This window comes from Manis pentadactyla, chromosome 6, assembly GCF_030020395.1.
Source record: "Manis pentadactyla isolate mManPen7 chromosome 6, mManPen7.hap1, whole genome shotgun sequence".
Classification (NCBI taxonomy): domain Eukaryota; kingdom Metazoa; phylum Chordata; class Mammalia; order Pholidota; family Manidae; genus Manis; species Manis pentadactyla.
In genome coordinates, this window is record NC_080024.1 from 141781442 (window position 1) to 141806940 (window position 25499).

Sequence of the window (25499 nt, forward strand, 5' to 3'; positions counted from 1 at the left end):
GCTCAAAGGGCAGTAACATTTTTTCTGGTTTTGTTCACTGGTTTTACGTAAGTACTTGGAATAGTGGCTGACATGTAGAAGGTGCTCAGTAAATATTTGTTGAATGAATGAATCTATAGATACCTTCTCTAAATGTTTCTAGAGTCAATAGGTCAATAACTAGGTGTTGAGGCTCTAAGGGGCTGACAAGAAATCTCTGCTTTCGAGTAGCTTATGTCTAGTGGAGGAGATCCAGAGGAATACAATTTAGGATAGTTCTTAAATTGGTTACTTACCTGCTTTTTCTACTAGACTCTGAGCACCTGAGGGCACCGTCTTTGTGAGTTTTTATGTGCTTAGCCCAACACCTGGCGCTGGCACATAGTAGGCACTTATTAAGTATTAATTAAATGGAGTAGAAAATTTTAATAGCCTTCAAGTATCAATTCAAGTTAGTATTTATAACTTTATCTTTCACTACAATGAAACTTCTTCCCATGGATTTTAGTCTTAGCTCATTTATTTGTTTTGGATGTTTCTAACGAAGGAGCCCTTCTACATAAGGGCTTTTGTTTGTTTGTTTGTTTACTTGTTCGTTTTGTTTTGTTTTTTAAACTCTTCAGCTGGAGTTACAGGCCAAGGTAAAAATCGTCACTACATCTAGGCGTACTCCAATTCTGATGTAATCCAGTGTGATCTAATAGGTTGTTAAGTAAACGTTACTATAATTTTCAAATATTATTGACACTTTTGTATTTTGACTTGATGTCTGTCTGTCGCAATGTTATTTTGAGCTGTTAATTCATTCTGCTTTGTAGTAGGTTCTTATCCTTTCATTTGCCTGGAACTTTGTGCTCCCCTATTGCCATCAGATATTTGTGCTACTCCTTTACAGTGTTTTAAGCATATCCTGCTTTCCTTAGAATTTCTGATGAATGATTTACCGTAATGTTTTATGTTGATTTAAAAGACTAGAATACCCATCTACCGAAGACATAAAAGTGTAGAAAAGGAAGTTTACAAAAAGGCATATACGTGGTGCTAAGATCTCTGTACTGGATGGCACACCCAGTGTGGAATGCCTTCTTCTCCTCTGTCCTCTTCCCTTGGAGCTTCGTGATCACCATATAACACTTAGATGAAGTGATTCATCATTAAATCATTTTATTCATTTTTTTTGTTAACCTTTGAAAGAGCTTCTTTAAGCATTGTATTTGGTTTATTGTACTTTGTAGACTTTCTTTTATTCCTTTTGATAAAATGTATCGAAGGGCTGTCCGTGTTTATGTGCCTGGAGGGTGATGAGAGAGCGGTATGTAGAGAACACTTGCTACCTAAAGTATGTTAACTTTCTGTCCTGTATGTATCTTAAATATCACAGTGGCAGTAGGGGAAAATGGAGTTTAGAATCAGATTTCAAATGAAAACTGAAATAGACCTGTTTAAAATCAGAGGACCACAGATATTGAAATATTGAGTACTTATGGATAGGTGTACCTTAGAGATGCTGTGGGTTTGGTTTGAGACCACTGCACTAAAACTGACATCACAATAAAGCAAGTAGTCTAATGAGTTTTTTGCTTTCCCAGTGCATATAAAAGTTACATTTACACTCTACTATAATCTATTGAAGTGTGTAGCAGATTATGTCTAAAAAGCAATATATGTACCTTAGTTAAAAAAATACTTTATTGCTCAAAAATGCTATCATCTGAGCTTCCAGTGACTCATAATCTTTTTGCTGGTGGATCTTGCCTCGATGTTTATGGCTATCGACTGATTAGAGCGGTAGTTGCTGAAGGATGGGTTCACTGTGACAATTTCTTAAAAGATGACAACAGTGAAGTGTGTTGCACTAATTGACTCTTCCTTTCATGAGTGATTTCTCTGTAGAATGTGATGCCGTTTGATAGCATTTTACCCACAATAGAACATCTTTCAAAATTGAAATCAGTCCTTTCAAACCCTGCTGTTACTTTATCAATTAACTTTATGCAATATTCTAAATCCTTTGTTGTCATTTTAACAAACTTGACAGCGTCTTCACCAGGAATAGAGTACATGCTCATTCATAAGAAGCAACCCCTCCCCCATTAAAATTTTATTATGATTGCATCAATTCAGTCACATCTTCAGTTTCCCCTTCTCTTTCTAATTCTCTTAACTATTTCCACCACATCTGCAGTTACTTTCTCTACTGAAGTCTTGAATCCCTCAAAGTCATCCATGAGGTTTGGGATCAACTTCTTCCAAATCCCCGTTTATGACGCCTGTCTTGACTTTTGACATGCCTTGCTCACAAAGTTGAATCATTTCCAGCTTTTGATTTAAAGTGAGAGAAGTGTGACTTTATGACGCCATTGAAGGGTTATCAATTGACCTGATTTCAGCAGGATTGTGTCTCAGGAAATAGGGGGCCTGAGGAGAGGGAGAGTTGGAATGGCTGCTTGGTTGATCAGTCAGAACACATACATTTATCAATGAAGTTCACCATCTTAATATGGGTGCAATATGTCATGCTGCCAAATACTCACAATTATCACATCAAAGATCACCAACCACAGATCACTGTAACAAATATAATACTAATGCAAAAAGTTTGATATATTGTAAGAATTACTAAAATGTGTCACAGAAACATGAAGTGACCAAATGCTTTTGGAGAAATGATGCCAATAGATTTGCTCAATGCGAAGTTGCCACAACCCTTCAATTAAAAAAAAAAAAGAAGCAGTATTTGTGAAACGCAGTAAAGCAAAGTGCAATAAAACAAGGTATGCCTATATATGCCACTTAAAGGGAAGCCAGAGCATAAGTATGCATATGTATGTTGTCATGCAAGTTCATTTTTCTTCACCTGTGTTTTCATATGAGAGTGAGCAGTTGAAGAGACTCTTACCTGCAAAATTACTTAGACTTTCAGAGGTAAAATAATAGAACTGTGTCAGTCTGTCACCATTTGAAGCTTTGCTGAGACTGTTTTCCCTTGTGTCTTACTAATCCTTAATAATAGAAGTCAACTGATAGTTGACATGACAGCTTTTCTGTTTTAAGAAGTCAATGCTTGCTTATGTTTTGTGGTATGAATCTTTGATGTTCAGTGCTACACATAACTTCTTATAACTTCTTCAGATTTATTTGGCATTAAATATTGAGCTTTTTATTTTGAAAGTGTAACTTTTTTCTTTATTTCTAGTACTGATTTTTCCATATGTGGATTGTTTTAAAAGCTCCAGCAGAGTTTAATTTTAATATTCTCAATGAATTATGAAAGTAGTTCTGGATTCTGCAGTTTCAGTTATATTAGTCTGAATGAAGTATTGTTTGGTGGCAATGCAGAGATTTTTAAAGCATAGTAAATCTGATTCCTTGATTTCTAATACAGTATTTTTCTTGATTTTTAGTGCCCCAGAATTTATTAAAGGGATGTGTACATGGCTTTTTTCTGTATGCAATGTCATTTAAACAAGACTCCAAAAATATAAACACCCAGAATATGTTTATTTCTCCCATTAAAAGATATTCAATAATATATATATATTATTCTATTAAGATTTACTCTGCTTATTCTAGCAGTTTCTCCAGTAGCATTTCTAGTTTCCTTTAGACTTGTGATGTAGAGAAAGCATTATAGCTTATTTGACCTGGCTAGGGTAATGGTCACTCAGTCCTAAATTTTTATTCATTTATATTGAATTTCCTCTCTCATTCTAGTGTCCTGTCAGAAGTAAGGGTAAAATGAGATAGAGCTGATACAGTCTTTTCAGAAACAATAATACTTAATACTACTTTTTTTTTTTATTTAAGCAAAATTATAGAGAAGTCCCAACTATTGGAAACCACCAGAGGAACTTTCTCAACGATTTTGGTGGCATGAAAGCTAAAACATAAAAATTAACTCCTTGCCACCAGGGCTTACCAACTTTTTGCATGAGGAAGTGAATGTTTTATAGGTCATAATAATGGAATTTGTAATTTAAAATGATTTAAAAATTGAAAAAATTATTCAGTGGCATGTAGAAACATTTGGGATTTCTTTGCAAGATTACAACCGAATTCTTAGATTTTATGAAGTATGCAACTTAGAACAGCTCTATTCCTGTTATGTTATAAGCATAGCATTGTAAAACAATTGTATAAGGAACAAAGAACAGGCTATAATTAAAAAAATTATAATTTCCCAGATAAAACTGTGTATGCAAGATGTGCTTCTTAGGGTTTATGGAGTTGGATTTTCTACTTTTTATTACTGTTCATGTACTTCTTTTAGTCCTCCTGTTTACCTCACACGTGCCCGATTGACATTATGATGCATTCGTGTGAAAATTATGAAAAGTTGTTTTCATGCAGCTGTCCTGTAGTCACAAAAGAACTTCACTGCATGAAAAACAAACATATCATTCAGCAGACAATGCTTAATCTGTTCAGGAGCCCAAACCAATTGCTGTTCAACGACAGAAGAAAGGAGAGGGATTAATTTGAAGATGCTTGTGCATGACATATGGTAATTTCTCCATAGGAAGGAAGTGTCAAATGGTGACCTCTAAATCTTAACATTGACCTTCAGTTGTAGAATGTGTGTGCCATACGGTCCTTTTGCCTTTTCATATGATAATTTAAGTTGAAACATTTTCCTGGTAACAAATTTTTTTGGGGTGGGAATTGTTGCATCTATTGTATAAGGATTATAATAATCACAATAATTATTTTTAGAATATAAAGCATTTGTATCATAAAAATATTTTTTAAACTCCAAAGAATAAAGCTATGTTAGGATTCTTCTAGCAAGAGTGTAGTATACATATTCTTTACAAGTTGGTATATTTTAAATTGAGTTTTTGTAAAATGAGTATGGAAAATTGAAATGATCTTACTGGATATTAGTTTGAGATATTAAAAGAATTTACACATAATGTTAGGAAATAATTTATTAGTAAAAATGTAGTTGACCATATGAAGACAACATAAATTTTCATTATATGATACATTAAAAAAATTTAGTTACACTTTTCTGCTGATGTTTGTTGTCAGTTTTCACTGAAGCTTTTGTTGTTTTAAACCTAGTTTTATAATAGTTAACATGTCATTCAACTATAGTATTAAATAGATTTTGGTTTTAAGAGGAATGTCAACTACATCATGATTACTATTTAATAAAACATATCATTTCCCTGCTGTAACCCTAAACAATCATGCCCCACTGATTCAAACATCTTTTTTCAGTTCTACATTTATTATATTTTGCCAACTTTGTTTTTCATTCTTCACTAATACTGAGCTTTTTTTCAGAAACTGCTGTACCTCAATCCTGTCCTCTTTATTTCTTCTCTTTTTCTCTGCAAGTTCCTGCACCTGTTGTTTCAGCTCGGTCTGATGCTGATCGCTCTGGCTCTGACCCTGCTTCCACTCCTGCTTTACATACCTGTTTCTTAGTAAATGAAGGTATTCTCTCTCAACTTTCTAACAGCTTACTTTCAGTCTATGCCTTATTCTACTACAACATGGTCTTTTTTATCTAATTTACACATTTATCTACTTTATTATATATGAGATCCTAAAGTTTCTATTTTATAACTTTGTTATCTGTTTTAAAACTATATTTCTATTTTATAACTTAATGATAAGGGCTGTAATAAAAATGTCATGTTACTCCTGTATGGTATAAACCACATTTCTTGTAATCTAGAATGCTGTTGAAGTACAAAGATGCTAATCTTTGATGTGAAGTAGGTATTAAAAGGTAGATTCATCTGTTTGCCATGTGACCTTTGGTGTTAGAGCTAATGAAATTATTTGACATGTATCATTAATCTGTGACAGACACACTTGGCTCTCTTTACACACCATGTGCCCTGGTTAGAGAGGGATATGAGGGGGTTTCTTAATTTACAGTCTCATCTGAAAAGTCTTCAGAATGATGGTCAGTGACAGTGACTGTGGACTGATAGGGATTCACTTATTTATCTTCTTTACTATTTCTGTTTCTGGCTAAAGCAAAAATCTGTAATTTCAATTTTCTAGTATATAGTTAGCCTACATATTATCCCTGTGGAATTAATGCTAGAAGAAAGTGTTTTTGGGGATCTGAAAATGGGAATGAAGTCCACAAACCTTTGTTCTCTAGGAGCCATCTAGAATTAATTATACTACCTGGAAGTTTAATGGAACTTGTGAGCTTTGAGTTATACCACCGTATTCTTTGTGGGCTCAATCTTCACTAGTTTGTATAATATACAAAGGAGAAAAATCTCAGATGTAAACCCAGAAAAATTCTCTCTTCACTAAAAAGTCCATTCATATGGGAAGAATGGCACAATATAAAGTAAAGAACCTATGTTTTAAGTATCATTACTTTGAAAAGAAAACATGGGAACTTAAAAGCATAATTCTTTTTTTTGTTTGTTTGGTTTTCCTGTCATAGACCTTAACATATATGTTCAGACTGGATTTTAGCAAAAATAATTAGGGTCATATTTATTAAGCTGTTGTGACAGTAATTTGATAATTAAAAAATAAGCTATTGACTGTACCATGGTGAGAATCATCATCATATTAAAATTTAGCTGACATATACCCTTCCACTTTTATGAGATATTAAAACACTTTAATTATTGGCTAGTAATTTGTATTTATATTTATTTTATATATTTGTTTATAATGTATTTATTTTGTGTGTACATGTATATATCCCACTGTTGAAGATAAATTATAATCTAAAATACATGAGCTTATATTATATATTCTCAGTTGATGAGAAATTCCTTACTGAAAGGCTGTATCTTCAGCTAGGTGGCTTGTCTCTTTGTTTCATTCTCTCTCTCTCTGTTTTTAACAACCCCAGTAATCATTTTAAGTTTTATGGTAGGGTTTTTATTTTTGTTTTAGAAGACTACAGTTTAGATTATTTCAGAACATTGATTTGCTAAAATTCTATGATCACAGATAACTCACCTTGTAATATGGTAGTAAGCATTTTTTTTTTTTTTTTGCATTCATTCTTGATTACTTGTCTTAGATGTTAACTCTAGGAGGTAATTGAGGTTATTGTGAATTAATAGTGCCTTCATATATAATTTGGGAAGAATGAGGCATTTATTGTCTATATACACTTTAGACACCTTTAAAATAGGGTTGAAATAGATTGAGAATATCTGGGTACTAATACTTTAAAATAGTGCAGTGGTTTACAGTGCTTGTCTTTCATATGATTAAGTTCCATGTTGTAGATTTGAATTGGGGAAAAAATAACTTTTATTCCCATAGGTTAAAGCTAATGATGCTTAAAATTTTGTAAATATTGGATTGTTGGGTTTTTTATTTTATGGAATATCTGAATTCATTTTTCCCCTCAAAAGTAATGGTATGTTACTTATTTCACTTCTGATTGTGGTTAAATATCTGATTCATTTGTAAGAAAAGAGATCAGTAAGTATGTTAATTAAAGACCCTCTGACAGAGAAGGGAAGACATCTCTGTTGACTGACAATTGGTAATACACATATGGCCAGGCCTTACGTGAACCTATCTTTGGACATCTGTGTGAATGCCTTTTTAACTGAAAGTGGTTGTAAGACTGTAGCTCTAGTAGGTGTGTATTTCTGTGCTTTCCCATCCCTGAATATATGTCTTATTTTAAAGAGACTGTTGAGAAACATGTTTTTCTTATAGCATTTGTTAATATTTTATGTGGACATTTATTTTTAAATTTTTAAGAGTTCTTATAAGTACCAGTTACATGATTAAGAAATGAAATATATTTGATATAATTCTTTGTGTAAAATATTTAATAATAGAACTTGAAATCAGTGATAATTTAGCAGCTTTGCCCCCCCCCTTTTAATTTTTTTGCTTTTGGTATAGTTACAACGAAGAAAAGTCTTCAGAATTTCAGACTGCCAACATTTAGAGTATTTGTAACATATTCCATTGTAACAGGATGGAGTCAGCTGGCTGCAATGCACTGTGTGATGTTACCAGACCTGCTGGGACTGGACAAATTCAGGCCTCCACTTCTAGAGATGCTGGCTCGGAGATGGCAGGATCGATGCTTGGAGGTAACGCTGATATGGATAGGTAACAAAATGGTACGGATAGAATGAAAAACAATATGATGTAGAGAGAAAACAAACTTTAAAAAGGCATTGGACAAGTGTAAGTTTGAAACAGAAATGGTTAATGTTTATCTAATTTCTTACCACCTGCTTGTTATGTGATAGAAAATATGGATTCATGGGTTTTTTTTCTGTTTCTATATAAAACAGTGGTGTTCCATCTTGCATATTTGTTTACTTTTTAAAATCCAGTGAGTATGTGATAAGTTCATACACTTTATGAAACCATTTCTTAAATACTGGTTTTCTATACAGATTGTATACATAAGGGCATGCACACCTACATATACCCATCTCTCCCAAACTCACATGCTCAGGCATAATCACATCAATCAAATTCTAGGGGAATAACCACAGTCCAATGTTCTAATAAAGGAGAAGGTCTTTGGAATTAGAAGAAACCTGGGTTTAAATATCAGTCCTGCCAATTATTAACTTTGTGACACTGGGCAATTTACATAACCTATTTTGTAAAGTGGGGATAATAATATATTCCTCATGGAATTACTGTCAGGATCAAATAAGATAATGCAAGTAAAATAGTAAGTACAGAGCTTGACACCTGGTAGAAGCTCAATAAATGGTAAAAATTTTGTGTTAATGGACTTATGCTGTAATAGATATTGCTTAGAATATAGTGTGACGAGAGACTTGGAAATGTTTTATAGAAATTTTCCTTATTATGGCATTTGACCTGTCTAGTTGTAGCAGTTTGTATCATTCAAGATTTTTAATTTAGCAAATATAAATAACATATTTGCCTCTTCCTGGTCTCTCTTGCCTCAACTCCAAGTAGAATTGCAGCATACTGAAATTTTTCTGGTTTTGCATTGAATAATATTTTAATTCACTTCAAAAGTCAGTTATAATTAACAAGTTTTTATTCTAACTCTTACCAAAGGCTGCTCAGTTATCTTTTTCAATTATAGATAATAAATTGATGTGGCACTTTTGTCAAAATAAAACTAAACTTAAATGCAAAACAGAAGTTGTGTGCCATATTGAAAGAAAAATTGAGATAATATAACTTTGATAAATACTTTCCTTCTCTAGAAAAATATCATAACACAGGAATATATTACTTGTTGCAAACAAATTGTTTAAGCATGTCTTAGATATACGTGAATTGTGTAGATTTATACATATGCTTGTGTAAACGATACTTATTTGGTGTATAATATAAAAAAATTCACTAGGTAAGCTTAAATTTAATTTCTCCAGGCTAAAATAGAAAACAAATTTAATGTGTAATGGTGACTTTTAACAATGATATTTGTATGGAAATTTAGAAGTTAAAAATGCTAAAGTGCAAAAATGTATTAAAAACTTAAGAAAATAAAGTTTTAAACCCAAAGATTGAAATAAACATATTTCTGTCTATTAAGATACTTTTCAGTGAAATCATTAATTAAAATGCCTTTAATTTGCTTGTATTCAATTTATTCTACTTTTAATACTTAATTCATTATTTGGTTAGTAGTTTGTATCTCATGTAAATAAATGAATGTGGTTTGTATATTTTCTAGCTCTTTTATTATGAACTTTCTAGTTTTAAACCCCTCACAAACTAATCTGCTTTCTTTTTGGATCTGTGGCCTTCTCAGGTAAGAGAAGCTGCACAGGCCCTCCTTCTAGCAGAACTGAGAAGAATTGAGCAGGCAGGACGGAAGGAAGCCATCGATGCCTGGGCTCCTTATTTACCTCAATATATGGACCACGTCATATCACGTAAGAATTGTCATGTTTCCTACAAAGCTTTTTGTACTTACATAGAAAAGTACAAAGCTCACAAATATGCTTGCTACTACCTAGAAACAAAAGTTAGTTGTTTACCTTAAAGTGGAAATAAGGGATCCTCACATTCTGCTCATTCAGTTTCTGGATCCCTGTGGCTTGGAGTTAAGTATTTAAAAAATGAAAAGCTAAATCTTATATACATATCAGAGTTTTCACTAATGGTCTGACTCCCATTAAATATTGGTTTCTATACAGATTGTATACATAAGGGCATGCACACCTACATACACCCATCTCTCCCAAACTCACATGCTCAGGCATAATCACATCAATCAAATTCTAGGGGAATAACCATAGTCCAATGTTCTAATAAAGGAGAAGGTCTTTGGAATTAGAAGAAATTTAATTTCTCCCATATAGAATCAGTCCCTAATAAAACACTAGCATCTGTCTCTGCCCATTGCATCATTATGCTTGTGTATGCCAACTTGTCAGCGATTGATCTGATGATATCAAGTGCAAATACAAAACAGATAATTTCCAAGTTGAAGTCTAAATTGTGAATCCTTAAGAAATAAAGATCTGGTAGAATTAGACCAGTATACTATTGGGAAAGAGAAAATTAGCAAGGATTTTGACAGGTGGATCTTTTGAAAGAATGTGATTTGAATGAATTGGGAAAGGCCTTGGGAAAAATTGTTGAAATTTTTAGATGTTTTCTGCAGAATAAAACCTTTGTGATCATGCTGCTGGATCAAATATGCATTGAAGAAGTGTTATGTTGTGGTGTCATAATTTTTTTCTTTTTAGAAAACTATGCTTCATCCCCAATTCATCATTTTAAGAAGAATTCAGAATTAATATTTAACCTGTCATATTGACTATAAGATAAATCAGTTTTATTTTTTTAAAGATAAAGTCTCAATGAAACTTTAAAGAAACTTTTACTATGACAATTTGGCCTGGCATTGCAATATTCTTCTAACTCTCTGCCTATTGTGATGTCATTATCATACATCAGACTTCCTAACAAGTGTCAAAATCAGTGTCAAACGTTGAGGGAAAGAATTTTATAAAGTTACAAAAAATGGTAGCTATAAAAATAGCCCAGTTTTCTTTCAGAAGATGATTTTCATGTGCTTGAAAAATTTAGTATTTGAATATTGTGTTCAACCACGTCGTATAAAAATTTTGCAGTATGTTGATATTGGAAAAAAAAATTGGCCTGGGTTTTAGGTGAATTCATTTTCAGTGAACTTTTGTCAATACCAATTATTCTTGGTATATGACTGTATAAGAAGGAAGTGCAAATAGGATTCAAAAGAGATTATAATTGTAATTGGCATAATGCTACCGAATTTTGCCAGTGGTGGTGTCTGTAGTAGTGGTTTACTTAGGTATGCGACCTTGGACATTTAACTTTTCTCAGCCTCAGTTTTGTCACAGATGAAGTGAAGATGATAGTAAGACCTAAGGTTATTCTGCATAAAGAATGAGTTAACCTTTGTCAAAGCACATGAAACAGTGCCTAGGCCATGCTAAGCACTATGTATTCGTCAAATATATTCATAGTCTTTAGAAATATAAACATATATTTCACATATAATCATAAATCACACATTAACAACTCCAGTTAAAATTCTTTAATCTGTTTAGGAAATAGGCTATATACTGAGAGAATATTGGTTTTCATTTGCTTATGGTGAATCTTTCCATTTCAATGAAAAGAAATTTAAAACTAGGATCTTTAGACATATGGACTCTACTTAAAGAATTAGCTTTAAAGTTCTTCTTTAAGTATGTATTGTTTAACACATTTCTAGAATATTAAAGTTAAAAAAAATTAGATTAGGATGAAAAAAGTCCTGCTTCTGAAAATTTGAATAGTCTGAAACACTAGTCTTTGTTTAGGAACTTGTGACTGTTTACTTCATAATATTCCAGAAAATAGAATTAGCTCAACAGTTCATCATTAACCATATTGAATAAAAGATCTCCAAAGGTAAGGACAAACCATGAACATATAGTACTCTAGAGTAGATAGAAGGTGAAACTACATAACAAATCACTAGACATCCTTTTAAAAGGAGAACACTATAATGGGAATATTAAGAAACATTCTCAGTACATCTTTATTTAGAATGAACTGAGGTAGAGTGGGAGGATGCACTAATATAGAATAAGTAGCTGGGAGACTGTTATGGAAGGGGATATGGGTCCCAGACCTAAATGTAGATAGGGGAGAATCAAAGATAATCCTAAATCTTGGTTACAGATTACATATAAATGTCTAAGAAAAACACCAAAGATTAGTACAGTCTTGTGTTCTTGCCAGTTTGAGAAAAGAGGTACCGTTAGCCATGATGGTAGGTGCCATTTTATTTTTTTCCTGGAAAGAAGAGAATGAGTTAGCTTCAAGATAAAGGCATAAAATAGTCACAGATTACTCCCTGAAGCAATGATACAGATGTATATGTTGCTAGGTGAGAGATCTGTTAGTGGGTCCAGAGAGGATACAGTATAAGTACAATAAGGACAATACCTCCTATTTATTGAACACTTTCTCTGTGTCAGGCTTTTACTAAGTACCTGATTGGTGTTATTTCATTCAACTATTGAAATAATCTTGTAAAGTCGGCACTATTGTCACTATCACCCTGTGCTTTCTTCCCCCCCACCAAGATGAGTTAATTGAGGTCCGGAGAGAGTAAAGAACTTTCAAGGAGGGTCTCTTAGTTATTAAGTGACTGTCAGACCTTAAAACTCACTCTCTTAACCTCTTATATTCTATCATGCTTTTCTCCAGCATCCTTGGATCTTCGCTGGGTTGGGACAGGGAGGGATGAGTAGATACTTGGCCTAACTAATCCTGCTTTCAGGCAGTGTTATCCAGCCATATTAAATTTAACGCTAACAACAACAATGAAATGGAGCAGAAAAATAACTAGGAAAGTTACTCTTAAAGGTTCTCATCGTTTAAATAAACATAAACTAAGTTCTTACGTCAAATTTAAACCTTTACGTTTATGTAAATTAAAGGCTTTGGTATTTAGATACAGTATCCTAGAGTACTTTGCACGTTAAACAAATGCTGGCTTACATAAAATTTTAATCTTATCACTTACTATAATTGTATTTTTTACAAAAGAATAAACAAATATGCATTCCACATGAAACTCAAGCATCTCATACTAACAACTCTTTCTATATTAATCTATTCTGGAACTTTTATATTGACTGAGTGTAAAATTAGTTTGCTTTACTGGAAGCTTTCTATTGTAATACAAGTACATCAAGCTGAAGGAGTTGGGATTGTGAATGTGTGAAAGGAGAAGAAAGCATACAACAAATGAGGAATGACCACATAGGGCTGCTGAACAGATTTGCTGTCCGAAGGGATCAAAAGGTTATGGAGCCAGCTGGTGGACAGCCCACACCTGCCGTCAATGTGCTTGTAGTGAAATTGCTTCTACCATTCTCATTTATGTTTGAGGAGATGATTATTGTAGCAAGGTACAGCATAAAACATTATTTTAAGAAACTTAAAACCTACTTCTAGCATAGGAATTGTTTTAATAACTAATTAGGTAAAATATTAAGCAGTGTATCTGGTAAATATGTCATCAGATATTTTCTGACAACTTAATCATCCTAAGCATTTTAAAACATTCAGTAATTGCCTGAGCAATATTGGCAGCCCCTAACTTATGACTGAGCTTGGTCTAAGCATCTCTTTGTTACATATTTGTCTCTGAAACTCAGAAGGTGCTTTTACCTGAAGAGCAGAATGTCATACTGGGCTGATGGACTGTCATAGCCCTTTATCTTAGAGATCTGGAGTTTGAGGTTTAAAGTGGTAAGTAACTTTCTCTGACTTTGTAGTCAGTAAGTAATTGAGCTTGGGACCAAGATGACAGCTCAAGTCAACTCCTCATATTGAGGTCTTCTGGAATTTTATAACGTATATTGCAATAAAATCCTTCTGTAGGTCTGTCTGAGAACTCAAGCAAAGCAACCAGCCAGAGCTAGTTGCTTTTCTTAGGACTGTTGGGGGCATTAAAGAGAAACTTTTTGTATAGCACCTAACACGGTATATAATAGACATAGTGAATGTTGCCCGCCCTTTTCCTTTCCTATATTGTTTTGTTCTCCTTATTGTCACTGACTCAGAATTCACTTTGACTTATATTGCTGAGGGATTCTGAGCAGAAATTACTGGGGAGAAAGAAAGAACAACAGTCTGCCTTAACTGAAAAGGCAGTTCACAAATTTTCATAAAAACTAAGTCCTAATTGAGTGATACCATAATGGTGTTCTGTCCTTGAACCTGTTAGGAAACATTTTATTCCTTATAAAAGCACTCAGTATGTAGACTTCTTATGTCTCATTTCTGATAGAAAATTTGAGGATAAGTGCAATGTGGTTTGTACTCTAATGGTAACAGGACTGGGATTGCAATTATTTCATGCATTTTTGTGATGGTAACATATGAATATTGTAAACATATTCTGAGTTATCACTCTTTAGCATGTATGTCTAGTCACTTAGGTTACAAAACACTTACAAAATTCTATTATTACTAAGGAAGGATTAATGTGATTTTGTGAAAAAGTTGTGTTAAAATTTGGATGAAGATAAAATGTTATCAGTTGTCTCATATTTATCTTGAAGGGAAGCTATTTTGCAGAACCCGATTTTATATATTTTTCTTATTTGTGACAGTGTACATGTAGCATTTTGATAATTGACTTTTTTATGAGGTCAAGCACCTGCTCGTTTATGAAATATACCCACACTTGCCCTTCATTCCAGGCAGTGACTACTCTGAGGTAAATGCTGATGGTTCCTGATTTCCTTTGGCCTGTGATGCAGAGTGACCTTATAGGGCATGAGGTCACAAGCGTAATTATTTCTTGTATGTTGTATTCTGCTTGCTCACAGTAGCTCATCTTTTCCTTTAATGTCAGAAACATTAAACACATAAAAGTTACTACCATTATATAAATCAAAGTCTCTTCTAAAGGGGTGCTATTGTAATTTTATGCAGTTATGGCCAATGTAGTATTAATTTGCAAATTTATCATCTCAGATATTGATAGAAGGATGTGTAGCACATCGTGTTTAATACGTATTGATGTCATCTGAAGGAACAATCCTTTGTTCTTATCGAGTCCCTGCCTTTTTAGCTTCCTTTTGTGTTAGGGTTACCAGGGTTAGGCTCGTCTTTTTATCCCCCTTGGAAACAGAACAGGATTTCTTTGTTCAATGAAAGACCCTCCTAGTAAATGTTTTGAGTTTGACTTTCAACAAGCCACACTGTAGTACCTATTTTAACCTGGAATTGAAGTCACTTTTCTGATGATTATAAAATAGTGTTCATTCTGAGCACAAATGTGGATGGACCAACAATATACAAGAAGGTAAGAGGGGACTATATATTCTAGAGGTAGTGGAAGAGTATATTGTAGCTAGTAAAAACAATGTAATATTAGTGCATTCTTTGGAGACAGATGCTTTCAGGGTTTACTGGTGGGGAAAGGATGGGAAAGGATAGGGAGAGGGTTTGATAAATAGGGGTTAAGCCTGAATTCCCTCCACTCCCCCTGAAGGGCCTTAACTGCAAAGCTTTCCTTCCTTCCTTTTTTTTTATGTATGCCTCAATTATTTGGAACTCTCTGACGGTCTTCTTAGGAATGGATTTTCAAGATAACTGAGGGTATAAAAATCACCAGATGGTCAGATTAAAAAAAAAAATTAAACCTTTTAAAAAAATATATTTCTAAATATCTGTAGCTTTAAATCCTCAGTAGCCAGAGTTGTTTTGGCCTATGCTGTAAAATTACCACCATTTGCTTATTGAAAAGAGTGGATCTATTTATCTGAACATAAAAGTACCCAGATTGATATGCTTCTAGCATTTCTTGTTTTAGGTTTAAAAAAATGATTTCCTCTTTTTTATTGTCTGGTAATTGCTACCAGTTTTTGCTGTTGGACTGTTTTGTCTCATTCTTAGCAGCTTTGATTTGTAATGTACTGTTTCCAGTGTTCTGGGAGGTAGAAGCCAGGTAACCAAACTTACTTGAGTTAAATATAAAGTAACAGTGAACTGGCTATGAATAAGGGCTCTCTGATGAAAATAAAAAATCCCGAAGCTTTAGTGTGAGCACTTTGGGGCATCCCTGCTGGTTCCTCACATTCTACTTACTTGCCTACTTTCTCGGGTCTTTTGTTACATCCTGGGTGTATCTTTCTTTTTGGGAAAAAATATTCTAGTTAACATTGAGGAAAGAAAAGGAATATCATTTGGTTGCTCATGAAGAACTGATACTTCTAAAACACGTCTTTTGTAATTAATCCGTATTTTGTGAATCACCTGAAACTAAAAGATGATGTTTCCTCAGGTATCTGTAGTCACGCCGCTGTTCACAAAGCCAGGCGGAAGTGGTTGTGCATTGCAGTTAGAAAGGGAAAGTGTTAAATTATGACCAACTGACCGACATAAAAAGAACTTCATGTTCTGTGCGGATTTTTATATTGTGAAGCAGAAAGGGTTTGTCTTAAGACAAGCTGTATTATGCAAGCACACGGAATCTGTAGTGAATCTGTTTGCAGTGTTTCATTGGGACCTAAGGGATTTGTTTTTCTTTTTTCTTCCAGAGTGTCAGAGTTATGGGGCTTAATTTTAAGCACTTTAGACTGATCATGTGCTTAACAGCATTAAACTGTTCCACTTATCTATATTTGGCTACTAACCTAAAGGAATAACAATTAAATTTCTTTGTAATGAGTCGCCACTATCTAAAGGAAATTCCTTGAGTTTCATGTCCCTTGACTTCTTTAAGGTGATTTTAATATTCTTGTAATTTCCCTTATATCCTCCCTACAAGTCTTGGAAATTAAAGTAGTAAAGTTCCAAATTCAAAATGAAAGCATTAATGAATCAACTGGTTATTTATACTTTACTTCTGAGTAATAAACAGAACTCTGTGTCAAGTAATGCTGTGGGTTATGAACTGCACAGAATTAAGTAACTTCATGCTGCCAGGAAGTCCTCCATGTAAGTGGTTTGTAGCAGTGTATCCAGCGGTCTGGTTTCAGGTGATCACTAGGAGCCCCAGACAGTTTTCCCCCTTGGGCAACAAAGGAAGGAGTTCAGAGCATAAGGAAATTCAACCACTTGTTCCCTGTGAGGAACTGGGGGATCCCATCAATTGTGGGACTCTTTGCCTGCCTCCGTCCTTCCCACTCCACTTAGGGAACACTGGTTACCAAGAGGCCCCTGTGGAAAAGCTTCTGGAGCAGAAAGGATTTGAAATAATCTCTGTTATTTTCTCATGCCCCCTTCTTGTTCCCTTTCACAAGTCTCCCTGCCTTCCTTCCTTCAGTGCAGAAATGTTACCTCTCCTCATGTTGCAGGTGGTGGCAAGGCCCCTAGGGGGAACAGCTGAGTTTTTGAGGTGTTTGTACACTTTCTACCTGCTTTAAGGAGTTGAAGTACTTAAGCTGATGGAGGCTACTTTATAAAAGAAAAACACGTCCAACCTGTGACACATTGTTTTAAAAAATTGTGTTCCAACTGAAATACCTGATAAACCTTTAGCTGAGGTTCTGGTGGCCTTTGCGATAATAAATAACCTATTATTAGTTGCTATGAAGAGTGTGATATTGATTTGTGCCATTAGTCTCTTGCTGATTTGCTGAAGAACAAAAAATTTTAATGCTAATGGAAATAAAGTAATTTACAAAACACTGCACAGAAATACTGGAACATGTATTTGTAATAAAACAAGTATCTAATAAGCTTTTAAATATGAATTTTCTTTATTCTAGTACAGATTATTCCAGTACAGATACTCAGAGTACTGTTCCATTTGCTTTTATGAAGAAAAACTGAATTGATAATCTTGTGAAGTTTTAAATCTTAGACACTGAATATGCATGCACGAATCCAATTTTGATTGTGAAACATTTATAATTTTAATACCTTATTTCTAACTTTATTATCTCTTTCTGTTGACTGGCTATTATATATAATTGCATTGTTTCAATATTTTAGTTAAACGCCTTATTGTGAACTGTATGTGACAGAATAGGTCTTATAGTTTGAAAGTAAATAGTAATTTAAAGTTGTTGCAAGACAATTACATGAACCTATTTTACTTGTAATATTTTGATTGTAATAGCTAATGACAGGTTTTGTTCTAGTGTTGTTTATATGTTCTGGTATTAACATGATCGAAGTATCTACTAAAATATCTTTGCCTAATTCACTCTCCCTCCCTCTCCCTGTATTTTAGGAAAGTGTAATATTTTATATTTTATTTTTCTTTATTAATATTGTCCTAATGATTTATTACATCTACTATCTATTTTTATTAAGCATATTTTGGTAAAAATAAGTATTTTAATCTGTTTTAATATTTATAAATGGTTTCATTGTGCATGACATTTGCAGACTTGGTAAATATTTTAGCACCTCTAGTACACAAACATAAAGAAAAAAATTTGTTTTATTGGTTTGAGCGCCTGAATTGACCCCAGCAAGATTGAGATTGATCTGGTTTCTTTCAGCCTGTTAAATGTCAATCCAGTCATCTGTAACAGTACTTAGTATTTTTGTAATTTTTCTGTACGTATTTTCTGTGTTCTATAAAACTTACCCATCACTTGAAAAGATCTTCCTTGCTTGATTTAAAGATGAAAACAACCACAACCACCTATTTTATTTCTTGTTTTAAAAATTGTTTCTACACTTAATGTCAGTGCTATAATCACAGTTCTTTTTTGTAATCCTTATGAAAAGAGTTTATATTTTATTAGGAAAATATGATCAGACGTATTTGAAATGTGTAGTTGGACTAAAGAACACTCAGTTTTGGGAAATGGAAATGGTAGTGGAGGGATGGCTCTTTCTGCATGAATATTCCTGATGATATTAAGGCATAATAAAATTACCTTTCTGTAACAATTTAACATTATTAAACAAGTTCTGACATAGATTGTGAGCACAGAGACACAGATCAGCTTATTTTGAGGTACTTTTCTATCTCAGGCTTTTTCTTTATTCACTGTTAGGGATTGGCCAGCAGGTCTTACTGAGGTTTTGTTTTGTTCTGATTTTGACTGCTTTTCCCCCCACCCCCATCTAAAGCAAGGCTAAATATTCAAAACAAATAATATCAAGTCAGAGGAACCAAACCAGAAGTGAATCTGAATTCTGGGTGGTTGGGCATTTGTAGTCTTAATCTGAAGTGTCATGAGACTTTTTATAAAATATTTGCATAAGGTTTAAAGTGACCAGTAATCTCACATGTGACCTATTTTAAGATGTGATCAAGATTCTGAGACCATCCTAAGCTTTTCCCGTCTAGTAGTTGGGTGGGCATTTGGGACCAGAAGCCTTTCCTATTCCGTTTCATCACTGCCCACTGTTGCGGAGAAGAGATTGAGTGTAGTGATTTCTCAAAAGGAAGAATGAGAGACAGGAGGGAGGAGTTTCAAAGGATGATGAACCTAAATATTACTCCCTCCTCAACCAAAGATCTGTGTTCATTCATTTCATAGTTGCCCAATCAGATGCCAGTAATTTGAGAGAAAAATACTGTTTTTTCAAAGGATTTTTCTAATCATGGGTAAGCAGCTTATTTATTGAACCAGATTTTTGTTTGGGTAATACAGTGGTAAAGGGGTGTCAGAATATCTGGCCCCTCATCCTGCTTCACCACGCATTAGCTGTGACCCCAGAGAGATCACTAAGCTTCTGCACTTCCTTATTTGTTCATTTCTTTTATGAGGGGACTGAAACAAAATTGTGCTTTTCAAACCTTTTAGGTAGTAAATTCATATGTGAAATCTTAGCCAGAGTCCCAATATATAAAACAGATTTAAAAAAATAGTTTCTTTAGGCAGTTTAAATCTCTGTTTTTTTTCCGGATATTGAGGGTGGGGGGGATAAGTGAAAAAAAAAAATCATTCCTGTGTACTGAATCAGGCTCTTCTTTTGTCTTCTGAGGTTCTGTTCTAACAATAGAAAACTAGTTAAGTAGTCTGTTCCTTAAATGCCTCTTGTTCTAACAAATGACTCCCTCATCCCAACACACAAATGATACGGGGCAGATTTACAAACTTTACCTTATATATGGCAATTCCTAAAATTTGTTATCCTGCAGGACAATCTTTAGTTTCTCTATAACTCTTATGGTTCTGTATGGTAACCTGTGAAATATATTCGTGCCACTTCTCCAGCAAATCAATGTGGTCTTAATAGGACTTCGTAGTAGCTTGTGCCTGGCAGAGTGCTAGTACAGTATGCTCTTTAAATGTATATCTGAAATAGTTGTCTCCTGGAAGCACATGAAGAGTTTTGAATACACTACATTGATGTCTGATATATACTTTATTATTTTGACTTAAAATATGATAACCTTTCAGATATGGATTGGCTAATTGTCTGATTTTAGAACTTTTTTGTTCTTAATGCGATGTGAATGTAATGTGAATATAGATTTGTATACATTCAATCATCTTTTAATAGCCACGATCAGACCTCTATAATAACACTTTTTGCCTATCTGACTTAATGAATTGTCATTTGATAAAGTTTTATTTGTTAATTTAAATATCTGTTTTTCCTTCCCAAGGCATAGAAAGTGCAGTAATGTTTCTGTGATATGTTCTATATAAAATCAGTATGTTTATTTGTATGCCTTCTTCAGAAGCATGTGACTTGAGTCTTATTATTTTCTTTCACACTAAATATTTAAAGACTCATTTTGCAAGGGATTTTGTTTCAGATTGAATTTTTGGTTGAGGAATTCTTATGTAATTCCTCATACTTGATACTGCACATACTTACTTCCTCTTTTTCTCATTGGCTACACATTGTCTGGGGCCCTGGGGTATGCATGGGATGATCATGATGCACAAGAGAAATATTCATTCTTGAACTTTACCATTGGATACATGAGCAGGATAACAAACATGAGTTTCTTTTTTTCTTTTCTTCTACAAAAACAAGCTTACCTCTCTCCTTTTTATTAATTATGTATTATATATACATCCTCAGAAGTGATTGGTAGAAGGGTAGGGGTTTGGGGTGGAAGAACATTACAAGGGGTCATTTCAAAGGAATTGTATTAACCTTTACTACTAATCAGTAAATCTTGTTCTTCTTATTCCTCTTGGAATCACTGCCTAGAGATGTTGGGATAGCTTGTGAAATGAGCTGTTTGAATACCAAGTACAATTCTGTACATTAGTTTTGGATAAAAGAGATATGTGTTTTCTTATTCAGTTGCTCAAACTTTTTACTTTGGAATATTTCAAACATATATAAATGTAGACAGTAGTGTAATGAGCCTCCATGTACCTATTGCCTAGCTTCAAAATATAACTGGTGGGCAGTCTTACTTTGATTACCCCTCCAAACACCCCTCCCTCATTACTTTGAAGCAATTCTTAGATACAATATCACCTTATCAGTAAATATCTCAGTTTATATCTTAAAAGATAAACGCTCTTTTTTAAATAAAAAATAGCAATGATACCATTAGAATGCCAAAAATAACTAAAACTAATTTCATATATCCAATTCAAATGTTTTCTCATTTATTATTTTTCTTTCTACTTTGCATATGATTTTTTTTTCCTCATAACCCAATGTATGGACCCTTTCTCTTACTGTTTCAGGATTTTAGGTCAAAATTGTGGGAGTTTTCCTTGCTACTGGAATTCTCTATATTTTTATCTTTCCAGTTTTTTTTCCTTATGTCAGTTGGAATTGGTCCTGCTTAATGGTGTGAAGAATGGATGTTGTCTTTTTCTATATGGCGATCTTATTATCTCTAGAATACTTCCTATACTCTAAGTTTCTGTATGTAGTTTTGTGTCTTTTCTCTGTTTTGTTCCATTTTCCTTTAGGTAATGCTTAAGTAATTTAGGTAAAATTATAATATTTATATTACAATTAAGGCCCAAGCTCTTCTTTTTGACAGTTCTCTTGGTTATTCTTACTTGTTGATTTTTCCAAATTAACTTTATAATAAACTCATTTGTCTCTAGGAGGGAATAACCTGATGGCATTTTTATTGGGATTACATTTAATTTATATCATACCTAGGGAGAACTATGATATCTTTATAATGTTGGATTTCTATCCAAGAATATAGTATGTCTTTTCATTTGTTCAGGTCTGATTTTTTGTCATTAAGAAGTTTTAAAATTTTCCTCATGTGTCTTTAGACATTTGTTAAGTTGTTGCTTAGGTAATTAATTTTATTGTTCTTCCATTATACCCTTTAACTGGTGTGTGTTTGTATATATAAATACTATTGACTCTTGTTAGTTATATAATCTGATATTATTATACAATTTTTTTTACTGATTATATAAGTTTTTTCCTTGATCCTTTGGGGTTTTTCAGATACACATAATCATATTAGTCAAAAACAGAGACAGTCTTACCTCTTTTTCCATTAATATACCTCTGACTACTTTTATCTATACAATTCCATTAGCTAATACCTCCAACACAGTGTTAAATAGAAACTGTGAATATAACAAACATCTTATTATTTAATGCTTATGATAGGAGCTTCTGTATTTCGAAGGTAAAATTTTTAGTTTGAAACTAAACAGTACCATTTGGCTAACTCACTGAATATATTTATAACCAGAATCACATAGGTTATAGGATATATTACCTACCAGTGTAACTTATATGTAGATGTACTCTGTGGCCCACAGTTCTCCCAGTTGGTGGGATTTGTAGGGTACCTATGCACATAGTGCCACTGGTAGTAGTGCCTCTAGCTTTAGACTACTCAGGGACTTGGCTGGGAGAGCATCTTTCTATTTCATCGCCACTTGAAGATTTCTTTATTACCATCTCACCCTCGCTCCTCTCCATTTAGGTGGTCTCATGACTTCAGGAAAGTAAATCTAGTTGTTCTGCATTTACTGAAGTGTATTGAACCCCAGGTAGATAGCTGCTGATTAATATGTTCAAGATTACTGATTTAAAAAAAGATTTTTTGTTGAAGTATAGTTGACGTACAATCTTATATTAGTTAAGAGTATACAACACAGTGTGGTTCAGTAGTTAGCCATGTTATTAAATCCTCACCCCAACTAGTGCAGTTACTATCTGCCAACATAGAAAGATGGTACGTAAACATTGGCTGTATCCTTCACGCTGTACTACCACCCCGTGACAAGCTTACATTACGACTGGGAATTTTTGTGCTTCTTTATGCCCCTCATCCACCCACCCCAACCCTTCCACTCTGATAACCACCAGTCCCTTCACCGTGTCTACAAGTCTACTGCTATTTTGTTCATTTTGTTTTGTTTTTACCTTCCACAGGTAAGTAAAATCATACGGTATTTGTCTTTTTCTGCCTGGTTTATTTTACTTAGTATAATATCTTATAGGTCCATCCATGTTGTCACGAATGGCAAGATTTCTTTCTTTATGGCTGAATAGTGTTCTGTTTTGTGTGTGTGTGTGTGTGTGTGTGTGTGTGTGTGTGTGTGTGTGTGTGTACACCACATCTTTATCCATCCATCTATTGATGGACATTTTGGCTGCTTCCATTTCTTGGCTGTTGTAAATAATGTGGCACTAAACATAGGGGTGCCTCTATCTTTTTGAATCAGGAATTTTGTTTTTTCTTCTTTGCTCCCTTCCTCCCTCCCTCCCTCTGTCCTTCCTTCCTCCCTCCCTTCCTCCCTCTCCATGACTTGATAGGCCATGGGTTCTGGCAGCTCAGGTTCCTTTCCATTTGTTGTCACAAATGTGCTTCTCTGGATGGAGCAGGCTGGCGCTTCAGTTGAACCCAAGTACCTTTCTCTTTGGCTTCATTGCTTTTCTGATCATTTTCCTTCACATGCTTCAGGAAGCTATCTCTGCTCTTAGAGTGCTTAATATGCAAAATACATGCATTAATTTCCTTGCAAGAATCTTGCCCTTTACTTGTTTGTTTACAACAATGCCAACAGCATGCTGGGTAACACTGTAGACTCTTCCAGTTTTGCCATGGTAACATTTGTGGACATTCCTTTCTTTTTTTTTTTAATTTTTATTAAGGTATCATTGATATACACTCTTATGAAGGTTTCACATGAAGAACAATGTGGTTACTACATTCACCATATTATCGAGTCCCCCCTATACCCCAGAGCAGTCACTGCCCATCAGTGTAGTAAGATGTGTGGGCATCCCTTTTTGAATAGTGCCTAATCCTTGATGTCTACTATATCACCTTTCTTGTAGATTCACATGTATATGGCCAAAGGAACGACTGCATGTTTTCTAAAAGGCCTAGAAAAGATACCAAGTGACTCTTCTCTTTCCCTTTATGTTGGTCATTTTGATAAATTACTAGAAGGTGGCAGTTTCAGCTGAAAGGAAAGGGTGGATTTTGTTTTCTTTGGGTAAATTCCTAGAAGTGAAATTACTGGCTTGTATGGTATTTCTATTTTTAGTTTTTTGAGGAACCTCCACACTGCCTTCCACAGTGGTTACACCTGTTTACATTCCCAAGAGTACTGATTTTAAACTCATCTTTTTAAAAAAACTCAACATATTCAGCCAATATAGAAAGATTTACGTATTGATAATATGGTGGGATTTTATCTAAAATATGCTGTTTCTAAAATTTTAATTTCCACTAAAATACTTAGTAGCATTTTACTATGAAATATGAGGTATCGTTATCTAATTTGCCCTCTGTCATCAAGTTTGTGAAGTATCTTTGTCTCAGTAATCTTGTTAAATAGTACAAAGGAAGAAAGAAGTGGATACCTACTAAATCCATGCAATGTGATAGGTGTTTTTTACATTAAAAAAATATTTATTAGATTAAAGTGTGCTAATGAGTGATCTAGAAGGAAATGCATGGAATGGAATGAAACTAAAAGGTAGAAAATCAACATCATCTGCACATTTTCTACTGTAATTCTTTAAGTAGTTTGAAGTGTTTTGTGTGTGTGTGTGTTTTAATTATAAATGAGGAAAGAAATCAAACTTCAGCTGCCCTCAGGGACTGAAGACTCCTCCCTTTGTTTGAACATTAATAGTGGAATCTTATATGGAGAAGAATCCACCTGCTAGCAGTTTATTGGAGGTAAAATGGAAAATTAGGGATTCATTTTCTGATTGATGATTAATTAGCCCCACACAGCTTTCAAAATATAATTTCCATAAAGAAGATATAAATAGAATGCATAGAAAAAGGGGAAGAAGCAGGGAGTTCTGATAGAAGACTAAATTCATTAAAATGTTCTGATTTTAAATTTCTTTACCAGGTGTGCTGGTCATTCTTAGAGTACTATATCTCTTCATCGGAGTAAGACTTTCCTCATTCCCAAAGAAACAAACCCATTTTATGGATTCATCAGAATAAATTTTTATTAATGTCTAAAAATATGCCAGCTAAAATGTAAAGCAACATTATTTGACCAAATTGTATTATGCACATACGCAGAACATGAGGCTGTTCTAGATGCTGGGTATTAAAAAATGAGATCCCGTTTAATTGATTTTTAATTGAGTAGTCCCCATCTCCACGTGGATGTCCGTAGTCACTTCAAACCTATCTTCACCTATAAATTTTCTTTTTTCTATTTTTTTCCTAGCACTTTCTGGAACTGCCATCACTTTTATTATATATA

At 33.9% G+C, this 25499-nt stretch overlaps 1 protein-coding gene across 4 annotated transcripts in view; it reads left to right on the forward strand.

The window, feature by feature from the left end:
- Nucleotides 1–25499, forward strand: part of WDR7 (WD repeat domain 7) — a 374749-nt gene that overhangs the window by 128936 nt on the left and 220314 nt on the right. For 3 of the 4 annotated variants that reach the window (XM_057504212.1, XM_036918525.2, XM_036918526.2), the window contains 3 exons: nt 5323–5421; nt 7915–8033; nt 9695–9818. In XM_057504212.1, the coding sequence (XP_057360195.1) occupies nt 5323–5421; nt 7915–8033; nt 9695–9818 (342 nt within the window). The remainder of the gene's footprint in view (nt 1–5322; nt 5422–7914; nt 8034–9694; nt 9819–25499) is intronic. The other variant, XM_036918527.2, reaches the window with a different exon arrangement.